The sequence below is a fragment of the Notolabrus celidotus genome, chromosome 5 (assembly GCF_009762535.1).
Source record: "Notolabrus celidotus isolate fNotCel1 chromosome 5, fNotCel1.pri, whole genome shotgun sequence".
NCBI classification, from domain to species: domain Eukaryota; kingdom Metazoa; phylum Chordata; class Actinopteri; order Labriformes; family Labridae; genus Notolabrus; species Notolabrus celidotus.
In genome coordinates this window covers 27,481,733-27,504,024 of record NC_048276.1, presented here as the reverse complement: position 1 = coordinate 27,504,024, position 22,292 = coordinate 27,481,733, and the positions used below count along the sequence as shown (strand labels likewise).

The 22,292-nt window shown below is 38.2% G+C and overlaps 1 protein-coding gene across 2 annotated transcripts; it reads left to right on the top strand.

Moving 5' to 3' along the window:
- Nucleotides 1–552: 552 nt before the first annotated feature.
- Nucleotides 553–20,867, top strand: cfap58 (cilia and flagella associated protein 58). Of its 2 annotated transcripts, XM_034682866.1 has the most exons (18): nt 553–685; nt 3,126–3,395; nt 4,571–4,719; nt 6,566–6,716; nt 9,118–9,312; nt 10,848–10,985; nt 11,381–11,540; nt 12,694–12,776; nt 13,584–13,775; nt 13,897–14,058; nt 14,720–14,866; nt 15,460–15,600; nt 15,692–15,915; nt 16,096–16,204; nt 16,371–16,475; nt 18,129–18,248; nt 19,987–20,111; nt 20,218–20,867. In XM_034682866.1, the coding sequence occupies exons 1-18, from the start codon at nt 680–682 to the stop codon at nt 20,330–20,332; spliced, it is 2,592 nt and encodes an 863-aa protein (XP_034538757.1). In that variant the 5' UTR covers nt 553–679; the 3' UTR covers nt 20,333–20,867. The 2 variants fall into 2 exon arrangements, 1 of the variants encoding a protein (XP_034538757.1); XR_004631167.1 differs by lacking the exons at nt 18,129–18,248; nt 19,987–20,111; nt 20,218–20,867 and having other exon boundaries at nt 556–685; nt 16,096–16,302; nt 16,371–16,476.
- The last annotated feature ends 1,425 nt before the right edge of the window (nt 20,868–22,292 follow it).

The following is a 22,292-nucleotide window of genomic DNA, read 5'->3' as shown; positions in this document are numbered from 1 at the left end:
AGCATAATTGCAATAATTCTGGATTCTCAAAGTGAGATTATTTGAAAAAACGTAGTTTCCACTGACTAATTTCAGAGCAGATTGAGAGCTGAGATTGACAGGTTTAAACCATGACGCTGTCCATTATCAACTGAAACTGAAATTAGTCAAACTGGGATTTTTTAAATAATCTCACTTTGAAAACATCTAAAATTATCATTTAGTCAGAAAATGTCAAATCCTTGGGTTCGCGCTTTTACCGTAATGCCTGTACTAAACGCACACATACAGTGGCGGCTGGCTTGACTATCGTTTCAGAAGTGGAGGCTGGCTTAACCGCAGTGAGACAGAGCTCTGTTCCTGTTTATATTGATCACAGTTATTACAGTGAACATGTGTGCAGACACAAACAGCTCTTAAAGCCGTCATCACAAACCGACATCGCTTCACGTGACGCTCCGGAGGTAAGGACGTCTCCTTTCTCTTAATACAAATCTCCTCGTTTCCTCTCCTCTCGTTTCATTTCCTCGCATCTCTGGTGGGAGGGACTTATGAAACTATCGGTTGCTTAGGAACCGACACTAACAGATCCATAGACAAAAGTAATATAAACTCGGTCGGATTCTTTGCTGACTGAATAAGAAGCTATTTGTTTGATATAGTTCACTCATAGACTGGGAGTTCACTCTTCTGTCAAAGAATGGAGGTGAGTGCTATTTCTTAAGGTTTGGTCATAATAAGATATTTGAGGATCCACTTTTTTTTAAATGTCCTTAGCACAACGCGAGTCAAAAACTGTAAAGTGCGCATGAAGCACAGTAAAGCACACGGAAAATTAACTTCACTGTGATGTTTGAGCTTTTCTTACACATTACAGAAGCAAACCGTGAAAATGATCCAAGGGTTAAGATTTGAGTCCCTTTAGATATTATATCCCACATTTCACACCTCCTCTTTTATTTATCCGGGACTATGTTTGTTTCAGGTTACTGCAGCCAGCCTCCACTGTATTCTGCGGTGCGCGTGTAGAATAGGCATTATGGTAAAAGCACGTAACAACGGATTTTACATATTCAAAATAAAAGCAATGGGAAAGAGTAGGACATTGTCAAAGTAGCAGCTCAATTGAAACTGATAAAAAAACAACATCCCCAATCAAACAAAAAGTTTAACATACTAGATTGAGACTGACTCGACATCAGGACCATCTAATGTGTCTGTAATACGAAAATGTGCAACAGCCAGTGGTGGACAGTAACAAAGTACATTTACTTGAGTGCTGTACTTAAGTACATTTTTTGAGTATCTGTACTTTACTTGAGTATTACTTTTTTAGGAAACTTATTACTTTTACTCCACTACATTCAAAGGACAATTATTGTACTTTTTACTCCACTACATTTCTATCAATGCTCTAGTTACTCACTACTTTTACTTTGAAGTCAGTTCATGAATTTCCTTCTCTTTTCTAACACCTGATCCCTAAGACAGTAAAATGTGTTTGTGTTATTCTGTTCATCTCAGTGGTTTAGTCATACCTGTATATTGTGTGTCTCCACAGTTGAATGTGGAGCAAACAGAGCAGATTTCACTCAGATCAGGCAGTTCATGTAGAGGTGGTAATGATGGCTATAATTCTCCACATGAGCACCCATGGCCATATCTTCAGCCCGTGTTAGAGGTTTTTGAAATGAAGAATGATACGTATCGTTCGAAATGTTCTCCCTGTTTCCCACTCTGCCCAAACATGCACAAATTCACAGTCCAACCTGAGAAAGTGTGTTGAGCTACGTAACGTTTGTTTCATTCCAGATGAACATTTCAAACTAAGTTGTCTGTGCTTGGAGTAACTTAGTGTCTGTTTTTATTCCATGGTATCGTTTTTAGAGATTTCAAATAATGGTTTCATAAACATAATGTAACCAAATGTACTTCTATGTATTCTTGAATGTACTCATGTATTGTGAAAATACAATGTTTTGAGATTTTTTTAAGAAGTACTTTGAATAATTAAGTATTTTTAAAAGCAAGTACTTCAGTACTTTAACTCAAGTAATAATCTGACAGAACAACTTTCACTTGTATTGGAGTAATATTTGACATGGAGTATCTTTACTTTGACTTAAGTAATGTGTGTACGTTGTCCACCACTGGCAACAGCCAGGAAATTATGGAGAGAATATTGTGTCTTTAATATGCAATCAAAAATAATGGACCTCTCAGGGGAGGTCCCGCCCATGACAGTTATGTAGAAACGCAAATGCAAAAACTGGAAACGCAAACGCAAAAACTGGAAACGCAAACGAATCTGTGGTTCGTGAGAATAATAATTTTGTTTGTAACAAAAAAAGAGTGGATTTATAAAGATACATTTTTAATCACAAATATATTTCCTTTATTCATAGCATTATTTCATATTTTTCAAATCATAATTTTGTTTGCAAAATTGTTTTTTGTTCTCAAATCCATTATTTTTGATTGCATATTAAAGACACAATATTTTCTCCATAGGAAATATATATATATATATATATATATATATATATATATATATATATATATATATATATATATATATATATATATATATATATATATATGTCATTAACAACCCTGTTTCTACAAAAATATTTTGATTCAGACTGATAAGACAGCACCTCAAAATGTGTTCCTGCCAATCACAGCTACATCTGATTTGGAATTAAAAAATTAACCATTGGAAATTTAGCATATTACAATGATTTTGGATGAATTCGTAGTGATAACAGGAATAAAATCCCAGTTTTCACCGACTCATGTAAATTCATACATAGTGGAACACCTCATAATGTAATCCTGAAAATCACAGCTCGATCTGATGTGTCATTTCAAAATAAAAGCCAATTGAAATGTGAAAAAATTGCGAGCCTACTTTTGATTTACTTCACCTTAATTATATTGATATTTAGAATATAAAATGAACATGTCAACAAAAAAAAACAGCTGAATTAAGATATCCATTTGCCCCGTATTTAATTTTTCAGGGGGGCTGGGATGAAATTAAGAGGTGATTCAGCACTCCTAAAAAGGGTCTGAAACACCCATCCCATTACTAGCTCATACCCTTTCTCTCCCATTTCTAACTTGACTGTGTTTTGAATTCATAGGGTGCAGAAGCAGGAGTCGACGACACATTTGAGTCCTTGGATGAGTTCCAGATGATCCTCGGTGAGCTGGTCAGAGACCAAGGTATGGACAAGGTCCGGGTGGAGTATGAGAAGCTCCTCCATGCCCTGAAGAAGTCCAGGGACAACGAGAAGAGGGTGATGTCTAAATGCAGAGAGCTGAACGCAGAGATTGTGTCCATCTCAACTAAAGTGGCAGCAGCCTTGAAGCTGTCCAAGGAAGATGAAAGCACAATTTCTTCACTAAAGAGGGTATAATGCATAAACACTGGACAATGTAGAGCCAAGCATGTCTGATTTACTTATCTGTTCAAGACCTAAGGGGTATACTACGAAGCCGGATTTGCGGTTATCGAGGTAACTTGAGGGTTAACTCTGGATTTTCAGTACTACGAAGGTGGTTCACTTCTTACCAGGGTAGATAACCATTGTTACTCATGCTGAAGTCCTAACCTGCTCATGCTCAGGATCAGAGATCAGTTTGTAGTAAACTCCACCCACTGACCAATCAGCTCGCTCGATCACGGAGCTCTGTGAGCTGATCGCGAGGGGAGGGGGGAGAACTGCGGTCAAGCCCGAAGTGGAGAAGAGACGGACAGGACACTTTGTCTACCTGTATGACTTTATATATAGATACTGATGACAGTTATTGATTATCTTTCCTGACATCATACTTAAACAGAGTCTGACGTCAGATTATTCAGATTAAATCGTTTTAGGCTACTGTTTTAATTATACAACTGCGCGTATTACTTTGAATCATGTTCTCATTGTTATTAGTCTTTTAACCACAGCGCTCAGTTTGATACAGTCAGGGCTGCAGCTGAAATATTAAGTCTAAAACTGTCACACACGAGACAAGATGAAATCAGAGAGAGAGAGATCACTGTCAGGGAACAAACCGAGTTATTATTATTATAGTCAGATATATCTGCACTAATGATGAGAAATAAGACGTCATTTGCGTATTCGAACAGTTTTTGTCGTATCCCTCAGTTCTTTCTTCATGTTTCAAACAGCTGTGTTGAAATTAATCTGGATTATGTGTTTAACTTCTTCATATTTTTCTAATATCAGTGCAGTGTTTGAAATTCATGTCGAAGTGCTGACGGCAGACTGTCCTTGTCTGTGATTGGTCACATGTTACCTTCTCCGCCCCGTTCATGTGAACGCGCTCAGAGTAATTCTGGATTGACCCAACATGTTGATAACCAGCTTCGTGTGGCAGATTGGCGCGATCTCCTTTGTTAGGTTCAGTGAAGCTGGATCAGGAGAAGATATCTAGGATATGTTGAACTCGCTTCGTAGTATACCCCTCTGATTCCCAACCGCATGGTTTAAGTTACTCTAAGATGAATGACCACCTTGGACTCTTTGGCCTTTATTTACCAAACATCTTAATTGGCAAAATGTTTCCTTGTTTACAGGAGCTGGATAAAGCTTGGAAAACAGTTGATACTGCTCATGATAAGGAGAAACAAGATAAGGAGAGCATCAGAAATTTAAAGGAAGAAGTAGCAAACCTCATGAAACTGAATGAACAGCAAACTGGCTTTTCCATGGACAAAGAGCAAAGGTGAGATGCTTGCTTGCATAATGATTTGGATTTAGAAAATATTTATTGTCCTCGTGGGGCAATTTGATTTGCAACAGAGGTCCTCACATGCATTATATTCAACACAGGCGATTCACATAATAATCAAACACAAGTTCATACATAAAATTTAAATACATAAAACTCCCAGGGATCACTTCATTTTTCTGCAGTGAGACAGAAGGTGCAACAATCCTTAGTTCAGTTCCTTCGGCAAAGGCACAACCCTACAGCTTGTTTAAGAACCTAACAGCTGATGGCACAAATGATCTAAGATATCGGTTTGATCTGGCCCTCCTCACATAAGTGAACCTCCTCCCTGTTGGCAAAAGTCTAAACTCTGCATGAAGAGTTACCCAGTCTGTTTTGTTAACAATGCAGAGGTTACCAAACCAACAGATCATCACAAAGTGAAAATAGACTCAATACATCTGCAGCTGTTCCATCGATGACAGCTGTTGCCCTGACAGGTTGGTTCTTGCAAAAATCAATAAACACTTCCTTTGTCTTGGAGACATTGAGATGGAAGACTGGACTGTGACCCACCTCGGTGCCATTTGTAAATATTTGACAACAGTTTTCAAAGATATATTTGAAAAATGTAGTTCCTTTTCTTCACATTGAGCGCATTTTCCACATAAAAGAGACCAAAAAACTGAAATGTGAGTGGACATTTATTGTTGGATTTACATGTTCAATTTAAATCTAAATGTTAAATCTAAATCTAACTATTAAATCGAAATCGAAATGGTAAATCTAAATCTAAATGTTAAATGTCAAATCTAGATTTAAAATTTAGATTTAGATATTACATTAATATTTATAGTTAATATTTTGATTTTGATTTCACAATTGGATTTATATTTAATATTTAGATATAATATTTACCATTTAGGTTTAGATATAACATTTAGATTTAGATATGACATTTAGATTTAGATTTAACATTTAGATTTGGATTTAAATTGAATTCCAACAATTAATGTCCAGTCACAAAAGCTCATTTTCTGTTTTTTGGTCTCTTTTTTGAGGAAAATGCTCTAAATGTGAAGAAAAGGAACTACATTTAGAAAATATATTCGTTCGAAAACTGTTGTCAATTTTTACAACCGGCACCCCGTACAAAACACACCCCTGAGGTGAGCCTGTTGAAACACTCTAAGGCTGCAGAACAAGTGTCATTAACACGGGTCCTCTGAGACCTCATTATTAAGAAATCAACCAGCGGACAAATAGTGCTAAAATCAAAATCTGGTACAAGAAAGAACGTGGGGCTGCATGCAATTAAAAGCTGACGAGAAATCAACAAAGCATAAACGTGCATGCATTTTTGGGCCCTTCAGATGCCCAACAACAAGATTCAGTAATGTCCCTGTAGCATCCTGTACCCCTTCCTTGCTTGACTAGCAGATTGGAGTGGGTCAATTGTACCCCATGACATAGTAAGTATGCTTGTTTTTACAAAAAGCTCAAAACCTTTCATGAATAAGGAGGTAAGTGCCACAGGGTGATAGTCATTCAAACCTTTTTGAGATTTCACCTTGGCTACTGGTACCACAGTAGATTCTTTCCATAATGTAGGAACCTTATTCTGTGATAAAGTAGTCTGGAAAATAAATGTAAAGATACCACTCAAGAACAAGTCACAATTCCTAAGCAATTGGCCACTGATGCAGTCAGGCTCAGGACGTTTCCTCACATTTGTCTGCTCAAGAGTTCTCCAGGCATCCATTTCATTAATAGGTATATGACTTGGGAATTTTACATACTGATAGTGTGATGATACTTTTGGTGAAATTGAGTGAATAAACTGTAATTAATTTTTTAGTGAGCTGCTAAGAGTAAATGAGGTGTTGAGTAAGGAGAGATACCAGCTGCAGACAGATGTGGAGGATCTGAGAGAGAAACTGAAGCAGGCCAACACAACCCAGCAGGAGACAGAAGCCAAACGGGACGCTGGGTTAGAGAGCATCTCTCAGGTAAACTAGTCAGATCAGTCCTCTGACCTGTTGTGTGTTTATTTAACATTTGTATTGTACTGATAATAACACAAGGAGTTTCTGTTGTTTCACACTCTGCCTTAAAGCTGCCATGAGACACTCTTGGTTGACGTTAAATTTGGCGCCTCTCTGTGGGTCGTCCTGTCTAGCACAGTAGTTTTTTCAGATGCAAAGTGATGCATAAGTATGATCCTCCATTTGTTAAGTTTTTACCATCAAAAAACGTCTATCATTACAAATTTTGTAGTACAAAAGCCAACACTATCTCCTTCTTCTTCTTCTTCTTCTTCTTCTTCTTCTTCTTCTTCTTCTTCTTCTTCTTCTTCTTCTTCTTCATGGTGTTTGTGCTGTAGATGTACACAAAAGTCTTTTTTGTGTTGTTTTCTCTGACCCATGTTTTATTTGTGGATTTAGGTACAGTAAAACAATAAATACAAATGCCAAATTTTAAACTTTTTAATTGGAGAGACAAAAATGGCCATCTACCTGACTGGGTGAGAAAGACTACAGTCTGGGACTCAACTTAGTGTTGTGACTTTGTGGAGGTGCAACATAAAGGCCAGACTGTGGCTGGAGTTCTGCTTCCACAAGGCCACAGGGAACATAAAAGAGTTTCTGCAGCTGTGGGGGTTTGAAAGTATACTGTGTAAAGTGTCTGATCAGGAAAAGTTGAAATTCAGTATTTGTCTTGCCTGAGTGTTGTCTGAAAGATCTGAAAGAATGTTTGCCAGATTAATGTTATTGTTAAATAAAGTCTTTGTCTTGAATCTAAAAATCTTCTACAAAAACACGTGTTACGAGTTTGTCCATTCTCAGCTATCGTAGAAACATGGCGGGGCAAGATGGCAGCCTCTGTCAAAGGGGACCTGCTCCTACAGAGATATAAAATTCTCTTTCTAAGTTAACAAAGCCTTAATTGTCTTCCCTACAAACTTATTCAAACTGCTCTCTTAACAATGTCTCTTTACCTTCCTGATCTCAGCCTGTTTCAGATTTCAATGTGAAAATCCCAGCTGGTGTTCACTGGGATGTACTTCACCTTAGAGCCCCTGTTCAAAGCTCTAAGAACATAACAAAATGCTCATTTAAAGACGTGTTGTTAATGCTGACTCATGCCCTGGTGTTTCTCTGCTGATCCAGGTACCCGACTGACCCACAGTTCAATAGTAGTATGGCCCTCCCTTATCTACTCTAAATATCTGGAACTTCTTCCTTTAAAATTAAGTAGAAGAAGACAGCAAGCATGAAGAGACGCAATCCTATATTCAAGAAAGAGCCTCTACTACACCAATAAGTGGCAGGTACAAGGATTACGATGACACATTTGACCACTACACTGGAAAAAATGCCCCTCCAAAAACAAAAACAAAAGCGTATTCCAAGGTACTTTTACCTTGAAATAAGCAAAAAGAAATCTGCCAATAGAACAAGTAAAAATTTGCTTAGTAACATTTCTTTAAATAAGATGTAATATTTAGAAAACTGTGATCTTAAAATTAGTAGGGAAAACTTAAGCAGTTTACCAGTATTTTAAAGTGTAGTGTCTCAGAATAAGCCAGGAATGCTTACAATTAGTATTTTTCCCACTCAAAAAAAGTTTTTTGCACTAATAAATGTCATGTCAACTTCTTCATTTGAGATATATTCACCTTAATTTAAGTTGTTTTATAGCGGCACTTCTCTAGGTTCTTAAGACCATCTTGTACTAATAAGATTACAAAGTTTGATTTGAGCATTTTGAGATATAATGTCTTCTCATAGTTAGCTGGATATACTAATATTCAGTTGTGTTGTTTTTTAGGATAAGCCAGCTTTGTGCAAAAGTATGTGTTACATTGTGTGCATGTAGTTTGAGGATGTATATTTTTTATCTGATTTAGAAGAAACAGTGCCTGAAAACTTTTCTTTCTTTCTTTCTTTCTTTCTTTCTTTTATCAATGGAGCTGTTTTCTGATAGATTCTCCAATGAAATGCATTTACTTAAATCAAGTAAAGGGTTTATCTTAAATCCAGATTATCCGTCTTCCACAAATAAGATCTCAGCTTTAAAAATGTATACAATGTAAAGTAAACCTTGTTTCTCCTAAATTACAACTCAAAACAAGATTATTTCAAGGTTGTTTGACTTAACAAGATATTTAAGATGCATTGTCTTAAAACAAGTCCCTCTATCTTGCCCAAATGTTACTTGTTGAGTAAATTTATCTTAAATCACTTGGTAAGATTTTGAGTTTTATCAGTGTAAGCAGTTTGAGTTTGAGCAGTTGAATTATTGGAGGAATGCAAACAGCTCTTCTGAAGTTAATGGCTGACATCAGAGTTAAAATCCAATATTTATTGCCTTGATTTGAACGTTTCTCTGCTCCATGTCTGTCTCCAGCTCCAGCAGGAGCTACAGATGCAGCAGAATGAGATTTCCCGTGAGATGAGGTTTAAGGAGAAGCTGGACAAGGAGGTGAAGCTGCTGCACGTCGACGTGGAGGCAAAGATGGGGGAAATTAAAACTCTCAATATGCAGGGCCAAAAAGCGAAAGAGGAACAGCAGAGACTGGAGCAGCAGCTGAAAGACCTCAAGGTGAGTAACTGGGATGTGACACATGCTCTGTATGATGCACTGTTTATGATGAGGGTGAGGTAAATAGCAGGGATATCTGAAAGTACACTGAAACAACAGGAAATGTATGGCCTGAACAGAATCTGATTTTCTCATAAACACAGTTTAGATTTATACATTAAGTATAATATTAACCAGAGAGAAAAATCCCCATTTACACAGTCATTCATGAAGAAAGAGTTTATTAAAGGGATAGTTCAGTTGTTTTTAAGTGGTGTTCTTGTCAGTGAGTGTATTACCAACAGAAGATCCAGCTAGGTCCCTTTGTAGAGAAACCAGCCAAAGAACCAAAACAGAAGCTGGACTATTGACCTCTTCAGACAGGGTCAGCACTACCATGTAATTTAGACGATTTAACAAACTCCAAAACAGACCCTGATGTTGGTGAAAGTGTACTTTCTATTTGGACTTTTCCAGCACTGTCAGAAAACCCATTCGTTTCTGCACAGTTCACAGACATGACTTTTACCTGTTTCTCTGCCTGCAGCGCACTGATCAGCTACTCAAGTCTGTTATATAGTATATGAGTCAACTTGACTTTTGCTCTGTACTCTGTTATATGGTTTGTGTTATTATGCAATAAAAAACAGTGAGAGCTGAAAATGTACACTGAAGATGCTCTTCCATTCAGCTTCTCTGGTTTTCTGATGTAACTTCTGAAAACTGAAGAAAGTGAGGCTGCAGGGAGCTCTGAATGGTGAGTGATGCAGACTGCAGCCGTATGTGAGCCACTGGTCCTCTGATTCAGAAAGGTCCTGAAGTGCTGATGTTGCCAAGTCCCACTCCTGACAACAGGAGCTCTCTGAGTTCATGGGCTCACCCTTTACACACCTGCACCACCAGGTAACTTGGAATATTGTTCCTCATTACCTGGTAGAGCTGACCCCAGCTTCTGAAAGCCTAGCTTCAGTTGCAGGTCTCAAAAAAGGGGCTGAGCTGTCAGGGATCCACTGTGGGTAATGAACCTCATATTAACAAGTACTTAATACCTCCACTCTTAAAAAATAAAGCGTCCCTTTATGCTTAGAAGGAGGACTTGTGTTATGTAGGGGAACTTAAGATTATGTTGACTTCTTTCAGCTAGATGACTTTGAAAAACCTGACCTTTGCTTCAGTAGATTTTCTTTAGGGGGGAAAAGTAAAAATATTTTTTGTCAGACATTTTAAAAACACAGTAGTATTTTGATTTTGATGTATGTAAACCCCACAAGCATGAGGGTTGAGTCTAAAGTTGAATAATAATTAAATTAATCAATAAATCATTTATCCATGTGAATAAATAACTTTTGATTGGCGTAGGTCAGGAACCCGTTACATAAACTCGTTTCATGAACCCGTTACATGAATCCAACTTATCAGAACCTTCCAGAGGGGTAACGTATAATGGTATAATCAGTGTTAGTGTAACTGTGGGCCATAAAACACTGCTACAGTACAGCAGTATGTTACTAAAACAGCCTCTTCCTTCAACCTCATCCCCTCCCTGACTATGACAGGTCCTGAATGAACGGACCACGAAGGAACAGGAGCAGACGCAGGTGAAGAACAGTAAACTGCAGCAGGAGTGTGAGCAGCTCTCATCAGTTAAAGAACAGCTCTCCCTGGAGAACCAGCAGACCACAAATGAGCTCAAGGTGCACACTTCTACACACACCTCTTCCTCTGTATGCTGGTTAGTGCATGATTTTAAAAGTGAAACGGAGAGAGCGCTTTACTAACAAAGCAGATCACCATCTAGATAAAGGATGCTCCTCAGACGCACACAGTCAACTTGTACCACACCACATAGAGTATTTCCATTATCCTTAGGGTGGCAGGATGCTGCAGCACTAACTGTATCACTGCATGAGTACTGAGTACAGGCTGCGGAAAATGGCTTTCAAAAATCTGGGGAGTGCTTGTTTTCCAGCCTACAGAAACAGATTTATGTTATATAGTTAAGTGCATCCTCTCTGGTTTTCAGTACCCTTTGCCCTCGTTGTTTCTGAAATGTAAAGCTTCATATCCCCTCTCCACTGCCATGTGTCAGCTTAGAGAAGAGGAGGTGAATCACATGCGTCAGGAGCTGGCAAAACAAACAAAAACGAGAGAAGTCATCCAGAAGAAGTTCCACCAGATGGAGGATCAGAAAGCTGAGGTGGACATGCAGAGGGAGACCCTGAAAGCTCAGATGGCTGGACTGGAGAAAGGTAATGAGGCTCACAGTGTTCCTGCCCCTAAGTACTGCCCTTTCTCTGATCAGGTGAGCTCTGTTTGAACCTGAAAAAGGTGACATGCTGAACATGCCTGCTATAAGAGTAAAGGAGCAAGACATCCAAGAGAATCCAATCTGTCTGTTGAAAAAACAAACATATACCATGCTTATATATCCAGTTCTGAAAATACTACAATTAGTGTATAGAAGGATTCTATTACTCTTTGTATTAGAAGAGGAGAGAGGACTGTATGTTGTCATTTAGAGGACACTCAGTAAAGTCACTCTCTAGCCACAGCTAACAGTTTTCACAGCCGGTTTACTGTCTTTTTCTTAACGTTTGTTCTTGTGTCCGTCTGATATCTCAGCTCTTTGTTATTTTCTTTCATTTCATGTGAAGAATCTCAAACTTAAAAGTCAAAAACAGTCTTCTTTTCTTTAAGGATTTATCCAGTAAAAGAACTCAAAATGACACAAGGGCTAATTCACAAATCCCTACTACTATGTTGTTGTAGTTATTATTATAATTATTATTATTATTATTATTATTATTATTATTATTATTATTATTATTTGTTATTTGTTATATTAATTGTTATAGTTGATATTAGTATTATTATTTTTATTATTAATAATAATATAATTTGTTATCATTATTATTATTATTGTTGTTGTTGTTTTTATTATCATTATTATGGGTGTTGTTAATGTTGTTATTATTATTTGTATTCGTATTGTTATTATTATTACAATTATTTAATTTCTATTCATTTTTTTATTGTTGTTGTTTTTATTATTAATTATTATTTACTATCATTATTATTATTGTTATTTTATTATTAATTGTTCTTTACTATCATTATTATTATTGTTATTTGTATTATTAATTGTTCTTTACTATCATTATTATTGTTATATTTATTATTATTATTATTATTATTATTGTTGTTGTTATTATTTATTGTCATTATTAATATTAATATTATTATTATTATTAGTAGTAGTAGTATTATCATTGTTATTATTAGTATTATTATTATTAATAGTATTATTGTTGTTGTTGTTGTTGTTGTTGTTGTGATTTATTTTAAAGCATTAATTGTTTCTACCACAAACATAAACCTTCCTCCATCCTTCTCTCTTTGCAGATCTTGAATCATCTAAGAAGCAGGTGGAAGTGGATAGAAAAGCCTTAGAGGAACTGATCAGAGAGCGGGACATTTTAAATAAGGTATCTGCAAAGGAGAGCCTATTGGTGTATTCAGACTTAACATAAAGCACATGTTTTACACCGGGGGGTTCATACAACCATTTGAAACTGTGGATGCACGCTAACTAACTTGAGCTGTGTCTCACATCTGAGCCTTTAACAGCAAAAAACATAGTCAAGGGCCTTACACCAAGTGATGTAGCATCAGAAACATGTAGAGTCAAATCCAGTTATATTTTTGATAAACAGGAACATTAAATGTTTTATAAGGTGTCATGACACATCACACAGACTTTGTTCCTAAAAATCTTTGTCACAGAATGATGTTTTCTGCATCCTTTGACATGCCTCAAGATAAAATCACTGTCAAATCTAGATACGGTCATCTTGTGATTTTGTTACACCGGTGTTCTGTTGAAATGCGCTTTTGTTTGAAAAATGTTATTTTAGCCTTGAGTCTGAGGCTTTCATTTTGGTCTGTTTAGTCACCCAAACACACTATCTGTCTGTCTGTCTGTCTGTCTGTCTGTCTGCCTGTCTGTCTGTCTGTCTGTCTGTCTGTCTGTCTGTCTGTCTGTCTGTAGGGTGGTAGGTTGTCAGACAGACAGACGAACAAATAAACTGGCAAAGGGATTAGCAGTAACTGAAGTGAAAGTGATCCTCAGGTCACTTCTCTTTTATTTACAGGTTTCCTTATCCACATATGATCCTCTATATTGTCTTTTTCACCTTTTTATTTATAATAATAATTTATTTACAGCTTACATATATAAACCAGTAACATAGATCATATTTGTAAATGTTCTTGTATGTTTGTGTATTCAACAGACCATAATCAAAGCTACACAGTCGTCTGAGAAACAGCAAAATGTGGTGAAGCTCCTCGAGCAGGACAAGAAGACCTTAGAACATGAGATCAATGGATACCGCCAGGAGGCGCAGAAGCAACTCAAAATCATCCAGCAGCTGGAAAAAGAGCGGGACCGTTACATCAATGAGACCAGCAGCCTCATGCAGAAGGCAGGTTATGCAGAAGTTGGTTTAATGTTACACGTTAATTCAAAGTTACATTTCCTGACAGTCTCAGTAGACCTGCCATCACCTCTGACTTCTCTGCTTGGAACATTTATCACCTCCACAGGTGCAGCAGAAGATGAGTGACGTTGAAGTGAGAGAGAATGAGATATTTGACTGGAGGAAGAAAGTCACTGAGGCTGAGTGCAAACTCAAACAGCAAGAGAACCTGCTGGAGAGCATCGTTTCTGAGAGGAACCTCTACAGCAAAAACCTAATCGAAGCTCAGGTACAGCTCCTGTGTTCCTGTAACTCTTATCTTCAACACTTGGCTGAGCCGTGAGAGCAAGTTTCATTATTTTACTTTGAACTTATGAAGGCCGTTCACAGTGTCAGTCTTGTTGCTCCTTCTTGAGGCTACCTGTCATAGACCGTATAAGACCATGGACTGTAAAGCAGCTCATCCAAAGCCTCCTGCTGCTGATTGTCCGCCTCCTCCATGGTAACAGATCGGACATGGGTCAAACTCTAAAAACCTAATCCAGGTCAAATAAATGTTTTTCAAACATATTTTTTGACATTATAGTTATGACACCATGATTGACAGCTCTGTTGACCAATGAGGCTCCTGCAGCGTTGTGTACACCAGATTATCAGAGTAGAAGAGAAACAGCGAGAGGAAACCGAACAAACTCTAACACAAGAGTAATTGAACTTTCCATAACCATGAGTGTCTGCTTCAAACCCACAAGTCAAGAATCTGTGACGCTGTTTAATTAATTATTCCTTGGACAGGACAGCTGAAGAGAGACAGGAAATGTGGGAGGTAGAGCGCAAGAGAAGAAATGCGGTAAAATCCACAAGGATTTTAGCCTCACTATTAGGGGCTTTAACCACTTAGTCAAAACAGCTACTATCTGTTCATTTTTGTTTCTTTTTTTCTGACTCAGGAAGGGATTGCAGAGATGAAGAGAAAGATAAGAACGATGAACAACCAGGTCACCAGACTGAGAGATGAGATCAGTGGGAAGGAGCTGGCCCTTGCTAAAGATCAGCAGGAACACAAGCGCCTAGAGAAAGACAACGAGGCGCTCAAGGTACTGTAGCCCACCTCATTGGTTCTTCTTGGGGGTGTGGCTATGAGGTCCTCATCTGCATCTAGAGTGTTATCATTAAGCTGTTTCAGGGCACATCAGTTACAGCCGTAGACATTTCTGCACAAAAGACTCTGTGTGTTGTATAAATATACAGGACGTGTTCATAATGCTTCCTGCACCTTCACCCAGTCAGGTATCTGAGAAATGCCTGGACATCCTCAAATAATGCTCAGATGTCTGTGAAGACTTAAGGATGGACAAGTCACATTATCTCCCCAACATCTTGAGGGATTTTTTTTTTATCACTTTTGGTTAATTCAAATTTTTTTTATCAGCCAGAGAGAGGAAAAAACTTCCCTCACTTCAACCTTTGTGTATCTGTTTTGTTCCTCTAGAGTGGAAGGGATATGCCCATGCTCACATGCATCAAAACATAGTGCCCATCCCGGCCTAAGTGAACTCTGTGAGGAACACTGATGGATGTGAACTGTAACCTCACTGGTTGACTGAGGTTTTTAATCTCTAGTCCCTAACACTAGTTAGGTTTCTTTTGCCAAGGCTTTTAAGACTACTTTATACGTGCCCTGCTGCAGGTGGAGCTGCAGACAATGAGGCTCCAGCTTGAAGAAACGAAGCAGCATGTCGACAGTCAAAAAGCAGAACAGCAAAAACTGCAGAAGATCATAGCCGATGCTGACGCTGAGCAGATTCAACAGAAGAAGCAACTGGAGCAGGTAAATAAGGTCGGGGGAGGTAGACATGATGAAGTTTAGATTATCAACTGAAACTTTAATCTGATCATATGTTGATGAATAATGTCTCAAGGTAATAAGAGAGCGGGACAGCCTGGGTAAACAGCTGCTCTGCCACAACGATGAGCGGGCTCTGCTGTACGAGAAGATTAGGATCCAACAATCCATTCTGAGCAAGGGGGACTTCCACTACAGCCAGAGGACAGAGGACGTTCGCCTGCTCAAGATCGAAATCAAGAGACTGCAACGCAAGAAGAGCATCCTGGACAAGACTGTACCCAACACTGAGGACCTGAGGTAACAGAGAGAAGAGCAGTCAAAACAAAAAAAAAGACATGAGTTCGGGGTTGGATAGTCTCCATGCATGAAACTTTTTTCATTTCAGATTTGTTTTTACCAGAGATTCTCTAGTTGTGAATCAATCTCCTCATCTGTCAAACAGGAATTGTTAGTTATCATCTAACTCTGCTTTTGCAGGCGAGAGCTGTTCCACCAGCAGAGGGAGCTGCTGAGAGAGAGGATGAGAAACAGCATCCTGGAGGATCAGCTGAAGCCCATAAACATCCACAGATGGAGACGACTGGAGGTGAACGACTCGTTAAAGAGAGGCTGAGGGTTGTTGTGTCGTGCTTTTCTGCCTCACAGTAAAGATTACAATTCTCAAATGAGAGCCACACTTTTCAGGTAAAGCTTATCCTGTTCTCTCCAAAGTGAAAGAGGAGAGGCTTAACAATCTTGATGTTTCTGTGTAGGGCAGTGACCCCGACAAATATGAACTCATCCAGAAGATTCAGTCCTTACAAAAACGACTCATCTCCAAGACACAAGAGCTGGAGGAGCGTGAACTCCTTTTACAGGTAGACACTCGTTCATCAGTTTATACACAGCACTTTCTGCATGTCCTGGTTAGGGAGCAATAGGCCGTATTCACCAACATCTTAAGATTTTTCTTAAATTTACTCTTCAGAATGTTTCTAATAGAAGTCAGATTCATGAACGATTCTTAAACAGCAGAATTATTCTCACCTGTGTTCTTAAATTGATGAATGCCATGTCCTGGTAAGTTTAAAGCTTGTGCTCGATGTTCCCAATTAGCATCGATATACACCCACTTAAATGCCCATATAAGGGCATGACACTGCAGGTCTACACAGATATGACACAGGCTTGAGAGAAAAAGTGGAGAAACATAGAGACAGTGCAATTTAAACAATAAGCTGATTGCACTCTCCCAAGCTGATGTTTTTCTATTATATTTTGTAGCTTTGATAGAGAATCAAATGTATTCGCTGGTATTACTCATTTAGAACGCCATCATCAGAAACGCTGCACTGTGAACAGAAAAAGACGCACAACAGATGCAAAGTAATATAAAGTTTGATCTCAAATCTGTAGGAAATCTTCCCTGAGACAGAAGAATCTTAGACTTATTTTCCCATAATTAAAACGATTTGACAGATCTTATCCTGAAAGCTGTCGCTATAAAATGATTGAACACGTAACAGATCAGTCATTAAGTACACATGTAAAGGTAGGTTATTCATTTGTGAGAATACGTTTTCATTTCATATTTTATTATTATTTAGACTGTAGCCTATAATATTGTCTAATGTCATCCCGTGCAAAAATAATTTAACATTTCATGTCTCAGGATTCTAGGTCTATGTATACGGCCTTAAGCTAATTCTGATTTGAATCTGATATTTTAAACATACTTACCTGATTACTTATTTCATATTCATAATTTGAAGTTTTGCAGTATGAAAAATAAACATTGCATGATTAAAATAAAAGTTGGCTACATTTAAATCATGTCTTTATAAAGATGCTAAATGAAGGAAAACAATATCCAACAATTGTACACTCACATGTTAGCGCTCAAATGTGTGTTAGAGTGTTCTTGAGTGCTATTTGATTTTAGCTATTAACAAATCCCAGATGAGAAAACTTTGGTGAACGTCAGACACTTCTTAAAAAAGCTTAAGTGGGTTTTAAGAACAGATTTGTTCTTAAGAACGGTTGGTAAATGTGCCCTAAGCAACGTGTATCTTTAACAAGGAGGCAGTTTGATTGATTACCTTCACAATCAAGCCATTCATATTTTAATACCTATTTGAGCACATTAAAAAAATCAACCCACAACCATTTGAAAATGTTTCTCTGGCTGGATAAATATCTGATAATCATATATGCTTTGACACATTCAGACGTCTCAGGTCACTTTGGACAAGTTAAACCAAGCAGGGTGAGGCTACCTCTAGTTTCTTCCAGAATATCTGAGGTCTGTTTAAACTATCACCCCAAAATGTTATCCAACTGCAAAACAAATGTGATGCATATCTTTGGTTTGTTCTGTGACAGTTTGAGCTGCCTTTAAAAAGCAAGGTAACAGGTCAGAGTTTTTGATACAGCAGGAACATCTTGTACTCTGGAGTACAAAAAGTCATCAAAGATGTTTGTGATATCTTTGGATCTTTTCTTCTATTCTTCCTCTTGATTTCTCCACAAAGGAGAAGGAGAAGCTGTATGTGGAGCTGAAGCACATTCTGGCCCGTCAGCCGGGTCCAGAGGCAGTGGAGCAGCTCCAGCAGTGTCAGTGGAACCTCAGAGAAAGAACCAAGAAACTAAAGGTCTCTTTCCTTCGTCATGTTCACCATCTCTTCTGTTTTCCATGTTCTTTATGTTCTCCAAGTTCTGCATGTTCTCCATGTTCTCCATGTTCTCCTGTTTCTGACCTGTCAGCTTTATCTTTTATCTTTTTATCTTTTCTGTCCGTGACCATCCCCTCTGTCCACCCACAACCTGACATAGCTGTCTCTTTGTTGATTTTTTCTACAAAGAAAAAATATCACTTTATTCATGTAAGTCCTCTGAAGGCGTTGTTCTTTATCTGAGCATCACTTTTCTTTTTGCTTTGATCATTGCTCTGCATGAGATATTGATGGAGGGTTTTAAATATTACATTTAATTAAAATGCACTTTATTATGAGTAGACTTTCCAAACTTAATCAGATTTGTGTTCATTTATCAGCAGATACACTGACACAGACCTGTGAGCTGATAGTTTTGATCTTTTAGTGACATATTTGACTCTTTATTCTTTCACTAGTGTTTTCCTTACAGTCTTCTATGTTTCACCTCGCCCAGGGGAAATAAGAGCACAACATAAAGGTTACTCTCTCCTTCCTCATCCCCAAGGACATCCAAACAAACGTAAAAGACTTTACACTTATTTGAACTAACAGGCTCATTTAACAAAGATGTTAGGAGAGTAAATGCCAACATAAGAAATAAATATCTTAAATAACCAAAGCCATCTTACCTTGATAAATATAAAAGAAAAACTTTGCCTGACTGAAAACAGCTGCTCTCAAGAAATCACAATATATACACCATTTACAATATTTACAAACTACAATGCAGTATAGAGGAGGAAGGAAGGAGCACACACACCATCGAAAAAAATCAACCAATCAATCAATCAATCTTCATTTATATAGCACTAAATCACAACAAACATTATCTCAAGTTGCTTTACACACAGCAGGTCTAGACCGTACCCTATGTTAAATTATCATCAAAGACCCAACATCAAGACAGGATCAGATCCAGTCCCATCTTACAGACAGGACTCAGTCTGATCTCATCTTAATCCACCATGAGCAGAGCACTTTGTAGCATTTAGCAAGTTACAGTGGCAAGGACAAACTTCCTTTAACAGGCAGAAACCTTGAGCAGAACCAGACTCATGTTAGACACACATTTAGCTCAGCCCGAGTTGGGGTTGGAAAGAGTGATGGAGGAGATGAAGAGAGAGAGAGAGAGAGAGAGAGAGAGAGAGAGAGAGAGAGAGAGAGAGAGAGAGAGAGATGATAGTGATGAGACGGCTAGTAGTAGTTGTCGCTGGAGTCCGGCACGTCTGTAGCTGCAGGCCGTCTACGGCAGCGACTCAAAGGAACCTACCAGACAAGGGAGCTCAGGGACTCACGAAAGGTCTATGGTTAGTAACTTTAATGGGACAGGGAGACATAAAGTAAGTGATGGGGGGAGGGGGGTGATAGGATCCCAGTGTGTCAGTTCCCCTGACAGTCTAGGCCTATAGCAGCATAACTAAGAGCTGGTCAAGCCTGAGCCAGCTCGAACTGTAGGCTTTATCATAAAGGAAAGTTTTAAGCCTACTCTTAAAAGTAGAGAAGGTGTCTGCCTCTGGGACCTGGAAAAAAAAAAAACATAGCACAATATTACCTTCATAACAGCTTTGATAAAAATATAGTATCTTTGGTAAGACTTTTTGTAATTCAAAGAAATCATCATAGAAAAACATGTTCTTTCCCCCAGACAACCCCTCTTTTTTCTTTGACTTCACAGGCACTGATCGCCGAGCTGAGGATGCTCGACTCCAAGATGAACGAGTACAAAAGTGAGAATCAAAGTTTAGCTAATGAGCTGGCAAACATCAAGAAGAAATACCTGAGTCAGAAAAAACTCTACAGGTGAGGATCAGCAGTAAGTCATGAGTATGAAACACACTACTTATTCTACACAGCAGTATTATGTGCTCACTCCTTGGTGTCCTGCATGTCCTCTGTGTGTCCTCAGTGAGCAGAGGGCAAATACAAAGGTGGAGCAGCTGGAGCCTCTGCCTCAGCTCAGCAGCAAACCTCACTTCACAGGGGGGGGCTTCAGGATCGACAACCCTGTGAGGAGACAGTGACCAGTGTGGCAAGGTGGAGGGGGGCGGCACTAAGAGAAAAAAGAAAATAAGCCTTTGCGTATAATATCATGAGAACTTCAAACACCTGTTCCTGAAGTGAACACGACCTCTGACATAGTGGAAGCATTAGATTGATCTATGACTTACATCATGCTGTGATGTCAGGATATAAACGTCCTAATAATCTGGATAATCTGGCTTCAGTGTTAATTACAGCTTCCATTTATTCTACTCATCATTGCATCATGTATGAAAGAAAGGAGAGTTGCACAAAGCGCTACTGTTTTCTACTCAACGTAAATCATGATTACAAACTACTCTTCTGCTGAATGTACCTGATTCACTCTATTTCCTGTTTGTTTGTTTTGTTCATGCTGATTTTAAATGATGTGAATGTGTGTATTTATTTTCTTTACCCATGCCTCCTCCGGCCTTAAATAAGTGTTGAATGTGTTGGGGCGATTAGTAGACCGACCTATGACCTGCTTTGACAGGACTGCTTTCACTTTTGAATAAATGAAGTTATACTTTCTGAGCCTCGCTTGTTTAATAAATGAATTTATTCTTTCTTAGCCTTGTTCTTTTAAGCTAAGGTAATATATTAATAGTCTGTTTAGCTATCTGAAGCTCCGTTAGTTGACTTTTCCATCTCTCCAACATAAACAAACACAGCTTTGCTTAAGACTTCTCAAACACCACTCCCCAGCCACTTTACCAGTAACCAATCAAACTTTATATTTATTTATTCGTATTATGTTTTTTTTGATAGGGACAATGCAGATTACATAGTACAACTGCTGCCTTTTACAAACAGCTCTCGTAACTGATGCTTTGCATATCGAGATTTTATTACTAGTTTCAAACTCCTGTCCCTAGTTAGGCTTTTAGTAAGATAAAGGAAGGAAGAAAGATGTCAGGATTATGTAACATAACATGCATACAATAACAATTGTGGAAAATTTTAAAGAAGAGCAGAGCATGGTTACATATAATTACAATAAACTATTACAGATCATTATAGTTTAATATGTTCACATCTCTGATGTTGCGTTTACCACGCTTTAACGCTCTTGTTAAAAATCTTTATATCCTGTGTTAGTTTTATTTCCGTTGGTATTTTGTTCCACATTTGAGAGCCTTTTTATAGAAAAAGCTGACTACTCCAGGGAGGTCTTACGAACGGTGTGTGATTTTACAATCACCACCAGTTGTGCCCCGGGTGTTCCCAATGTTATTTTGCCTGGTGATAGATTTGCATAAAATTTCTGGTGCAAAGTTTTGTAAGCATTTAAAAAACTGTTTCAGGCACAAGATTTTAATAAAATCATCAAAACTGAGCAGATTATGCTGCTTCAGTCCGTGGCAGTGATGCCACCTCCTGGGTTTTTTATCCATTATCTTTAAAGGTGACATATCATGCAAAATCGACTTTTTAATGGTTCTCTACCTGAAATATGTGTCCCTGGCATGTCTATAAACCCCCCGAAAATGAAAAAAATCCATTCTGCCCCTGTTTTGATTTCTCCACCTTTCTGTAAATGTGTGTGAAACGAGCCGTTTCAGACTTCCGTGTTTTTGTTACGTCACAACAATATCCGGTCTGTCACAGAGTCAGAGCTCGGAGCTTGTTCAGCCCATAGACTGTATAAAATACAACTCAACCCCTCCTCTGTTTTTCATTACCTGTACACGTGTGCTAACAAGGAGCTTAGGAGGGAGGCATTCTAGTTGTAGGCTGTCTTAATAAACACAAAGGTCGGTTTTACTCCCCACGTCTGCAGATTTGAAGATCTAGTGGATGATTTTTATTTATCATGGATAAGTGCTAGCGCTAGTTAGCATAGCCACATAGCTACATGTTTGTAGCTGTGTACCAAGACACACGTCGACATACTGACAAGTAAAACAACAAGAAACACTAAATCTGTGACCAATCCTTCAGAAAGGTCCTGCTGCAGGT

What these genes read in the sequence shown, in the direction of transcription:
- cfap58 (XM_034682866.1), top strand. An exon ending in AGCAGCTGAAAGACCTCAAG is followed by an intron (nt 9,313 to 10,847) that starts GTGAGTAACTGG and finishes TGACTATGACAG; the next exon opens with GTCCTGAATGAACGGACCAC. An exon ending in CCAGCAGCCTCATGCAGAAG is followed by an intron (nt 13,776 to 13,896) that starts GCAGGTTATGCA and finishes TCACCTCCACAG; the next exon opens with GTGCAGCAGAAGATGAGTGA.